General features: G+C 33.5%; 1 protein-coding gene across 1 annotated transcript; it reads right to left on the bottom strand.

Annotated features, from left to right (window-relative positions):
• Nucleotides 1–224: 224 nt before the first annotated feature.
• On the bottom strand, nucleotides 225–1919 carry LOC120357909. The gene is made up of 2 exons (XM_039449810.1): nucleotides 1789–1919; nucleotides 225–1702 (listed from the first exon to the last, which is right to left on the bottom strand). The coding sequence occupies exons 1-2, from the start codon at nucleotides 1811–1813 to the stop codon at nucleotides 1050–1052; spliced, it is 678 nt and encodes a 225-aa protein (XP_039305744.1). The 5' UTR covers nucleotides 1814–1919; the 3' UTR covers nucleotides 225–1049.
• Between the last annotated feature and the right edge of the window lie 3175 nt (nucleotides 1920–5094).

Raw genomic sequence — 5094 nt, 5'->3', positions numbered from 1 at the left:
TTTTAACAAAGTTTTTACAGCTAAATTTATATATATTTTTTAAATTTTAGTAAAAAGTTTAAATGTTTTAGAAGAATTATTAAATAAAAATAATTATACATATTTATTGCATTTATTTCAAAAGTAAAAACTAAAATAAACAAATCTTTGGCTGCTCTTTGTATAACTAAACTAATTTTATACTAAGATAAGAGAAACAAACATAAAATTATTTAGAAACTAAATTGCCTTTTAACAATAAATGTTTAATTTTAATCAATCTAACATTACAAGAAAATAACAGTCGTAGACTAGTATTTCTTATTAAAAATCACAATTATTCATTTAGTTCTCAGCTCAACATTATCTTCTTCACACAACATATCATTTTTCTTGCACTATAAACCTATTTTAGAACTTACAATAGATTATTTAATATTTTATAAATCTAAAATTCTTTGTACTTTCTTCTCTTCATATTTTCTTTTCTTTACTTGAACCTTTTTTGATTTTTCCTTAATACTTTCTCGCTGTCTTTTCCTCTGTTCAGTCTTCTGTTTCTTCTTTATCTGTTGCTCTTCATGTTCTTGTATTTTATTTTTTTCTGGAGTATCCGTGGCAATCATACATTTTCCTTTTTTTCTGGGTTTTCTATATTTCTGTTTAGGCTGAACTTTAGGGTAGCCTTTAAAATTTACTGTACTTATGAATGAGTTACTAATATTGACTGTAGACTTTACTATTACGTCTGAAGTCTCTGGTGCTGAAGTAGCTACTATCAATGCTTCATTAGTCTCAGCCTGATATGACTCTACACTCTCATCACAATTTTTGTTGCTCGTAGTCTCAGGTTCATTTGGATTGTTGGCTCTTTCATTTGGAGCCTGTTGTTCTGTTACTTTATTCATGATATAATCCGACTCTTGAAATACTAATCGATTGAAAGGAAATATGCCTGGCTTTTCAAAACTGGCAATAATATTTAATGGAGTAGCTGCCTTACTTAGAGCTTCTCGCACAAATCCTGCTATATGGTAAATAGTTACAGGAACTCCGGGATTCCTCATCATCTAACTATTTATTGCATTATCATAATATAACTTAAAAGGACCAAAAATTCCTACATCTAAAGGCTGGAGTTTGTGCGTACAATGCGGAGGAAAAGTGAAAAGTGTTACTCCATTTTCTCGGGCAATATTTATAGCGCTGGCTGACAAATGAGTTTTAACATTATCAATTAAAAGAAGGGTGGGATTTTCTTTAGAAGAACTTGAACACTTCACAAAGTGTTTCATAACATCAACGAAGGTTTCTTTTGTCATATAACCTTTATCATTGGCTAGTCCAAGAGTTCCAGGAAAAGCATTTATTATCATACTACTCTTAAAGTATTTTCGAGGAAAAATCATTACAGGAGGTATTATTACTCCAGCACGAATAAAACAGCAGGTTGTTACTGAAGTACCTCTCTCCGCACTCTTTACCTGATGCACTTGTTTTACACCTTTGAGACAGATGATTTTCCTGGCATTCTGCACTGTGCTAGTACTAGTTTCATCCATATTGTAAAGTCTGGATCCATCCATAAAAGAATTCCTCTTGAGAACTTCATTCAGCTTATCAAAAAAATTGTCGACATTTATTTTATTGAATGCTGAAGCACGAGCAATACTGCAGCCTTCTGGAACTCGAATTGATATATTTGTATGCCGATTCTTGAAACCTTTAAACAAATAAGCAAATAATCTCATCGAATCAGAAATTTTAAAAGATTTGAACAGCATTAAACAATAAATCAATGTACTTTACCTTTAAACCAATCTATACCAGCCATTTTACTGTCTTCCCAGTTCTGTGGTATTGGAAGGTTATTTATAATAGCTGTTTCATATGCCAATTCTCTTACTTTAATTGTACTTAAACCAAATCCCTAGATACATCAATGCAATAGGCAACAATTTCATCTTCCAACTGTTTAGGAAAGACTGATTTTTTTCCATACTTTAGTTGAAAATAATTGGAATTATCTTTTATATTTTCCAAATCTTTGGTACAATGAACAGCTTTCCACAATGTTTGTCTATTAATTTCTTGCTGTCGAGCAGCTGTTCTGATAGTCCATCCATCACGAACCAATTGTACTGCAGCTGCAAGCTTTCTTGGGCTGGTAGCTTTTCTGTTTGTCTTTTTTTTATAATTTCTAACCATTATAAATAAAACGGCTTTTAAAACGTATGTATATGCTAGTAATAGCTGTAGAAAGAAAAATAAATCACGAATAATAAAAATGAAATATCGTAATTGTAAGACATTGCAGATTCGTAACTTATAAAAAAAAGGTAATCATGCAGAATAGCTACGTCACCTAGAATTTATATAAAAATGTACCTATTTGACGCGTTTTCACTCAAAACAAAAAAAATCCGTCAGAAAAAAGCCGTTGTCTGTCTCGCAAAGCGAGTTATCAAAAAGTTCAAGATTAGAGGTTAAGATATCTGTCATATCGACATATTACAGCGCTATGTGCACATAATTTGTGTTTTAAAGCAGAGAATTTGTGTTTTAAAATACAAATTCTCTGCTCGTTTCGCAAAGCAGACCGCGGCTTTTTCTGCCGGATCCTTTCGTTTTGAGTAAAAACGTGTCGAATGAGTATATTTTTATCTAAATTTGAGGTGACGTAGTTATTCTGCATAATTACCAGAAAAAGATATAACAATTAATCAAAATTTTAATGCTTACTAATTACAATCTTAAATAATATAAGTTTAATTATCCACTCACTTTCTCTTTCTGTATCTCTGTCTACCAACGAAACAACTAACCTCTCTATGAACACATCAACACTAACCTATTTCTGGATAAGTGTCACTATTTACCCCAACGAAAACTGTCACTATTTGCCCCAGAAGCTATTTTCTCCTTTAAAACTTTACTGAGAGAAAACAATTTGATATCCAGGTATATGGATTATATAAAATAGAAGAAAAAATGCACTGTACGATACAGAAGAAGTTAAATGTTGTTCAAAGATTTAGCAATCAACAAAATGTATCTTAAAGTATCGAAACAAAATTTTGGTTTAACCTTGTTTTCACAAAGACAAAATTTTGAGTTTCTCTTTTAGCTATATTTGACTTTATAGTTTCACCGCTTTTTTAGAAAATAGTTAGGTACTTACGAACTATCTTTGTATTAATGTTAGGTAATAGAATAGGTACGGAAAAGAGAAGAAATTAAAATTGTCACTATTTGCCCCCCGTCACTATTTGCCCCCCTCTCCCTTACTTTAATTTCATATCCAGAGACCGTGGTTGACTGCGTTGAGTGCTACGAAGCACTAAACGATCTCGCGCGTCAATTATATATAACAGAAGATAAACCGTACCTTAAGTCTGAGGCCACAGTCATCGAAATTGAGGAAATTTGCGCATGCCCGCTCCCCGAAGAGTAAATCGGAACATGTGCCCTTGCTCGCGCATTAGCATAAAATCGGATTACACCCAGCGCGAAGCAGATCGTGTATTCGGGGCGTGGTTACGCAGCGCGCGGTGCGTGACTTCGTTATATTTCTACAATCGCAAACCGGTAATAGTGTGTCTCGAGTGCAAAAGTAAGCGAGTATTACGAAAAGTGATTACTCCGGGGTAATCACACATTACATTCATCTCGAGCCCGTATATAGCCCTGAAAGGTGCGATTTTTGTCGCGCACCAGTAGCTGCTCGGCGTCACTTTCTCAATTGCGATCGTTGTCCTCGCGATCTAGAAGAATTCGTCGCACACCTAAAGACCACCGTCGAAAAAACGACAAGCCGTGGAACGATTCTGATGCAACCATTTTGGCACTCTCGCGGCATCTTTTCTAAGGCGATATAGAAATCCTCTCTCGATCCTTTATCGCGGAAAAATCGGGCCCGTCCGCAGGTAAATCCGGTCACGCGATCCACCCCTGGACTGTGTGGTCCTCGAAGCTCGTGCTTCGAAAATTATTCGATAATCGTTTGCCTTCACGTTCATAATAATCAAACCGATTTCTTAGTTCTGTTACATAACTTTGAAAAGAAATATACAAATTTACAACATTACCCAGATCAATTGTGACACTTTGTGATGTCTTACTTTGAAAGCGTTCTAGTATATCAGACCAAAGTACAAGTAATGAAACTGTCTCCAACTTCTTGAATTGTCGGCACAATCCATCAGCTTCAGTTTTAATTTCAGGTTTTTCAGTTTCATTATTTTTAATTTCTGTCAAAGCTTCATAGAAGCTCAAATAATTTTGCGATAAAGATCGACAAGCATCATATCTAGCTGACCACTGAGTATCTAATAATTTTTTTGGAAGAAATTTACTTTTATTACTATTTTCTTTAATTTTATTTTCAATAATTATCTATCTTGATGTAGCACCAAAAAAAACATAAAGCTTTTGCAGAAACATGAAAAATTTCGTTACTTCAGTACAGCAGTTTGCAGCTAATGCGCCTACAAGATTTAATGAATGACTTGAACAAGGTGCAAACATTGCATTTTTATTTTAGCTTGTGATCCTCCATATTTCCCAGACATATTGGATGCATTGTCGTATGACTGATTTCTCGTATCTTCAAATGGGATTTTCAAAGAGAAAAGAGTATCTAATACGATTTTTTCCATCTCTCCTGCAGTGTGATTAGTCTAATAAATTTTACAAAACGTTCGACAGGCGATCCATCATCGAAGGTATAACGTAATACAAAAGTTAGTTGATCAGCATGTGTGATATCTGGAGTAGAATCTACACTTATAGAATAATATTTTGTTAACTTTAATTCATCAACTATTGTTTGAATTACTTTATTGTAAATTATATCAATGAATTCATTGCAAAACGTTTTTGACAGATAACTGATCTTACCACTTCCTGGATTACCATGAGTTTCAATATAAGTTTTTAGAAAATCATCATATTCAGCAAGTAACTTAATGAAGTAATTACCGTTTTTAATCGAACCAAATACTTCATTACTTTCACCACCACAAAATGGCAACCCACGAAATTCAAGAAATTTTATTACATTTACCACACGCTGTAAAATTTTGTGCCAGTAATCAATTTCTTTTAAATATTGCA

This window comes from Solenopsis invicta, chromosome 5 (genome assembly GCF_016802725.1).
Source record: "Solenopsis invicta isolate M01_SB chromosome 5, UNIL_Sinv_3.0, whole genome shotgun sequence".
Classification (NCBI taxonomy): Eukaryota; Metazoa; Arthropoda; class Insecta; order Hymenoptera; family Formicidae; genus Solenopsis; species Solenopsis invicta.
Note: the sequence above shows the minus strand (reverse complement) of the source record. Positions and strands in the feature narration are given on the sequence as shown.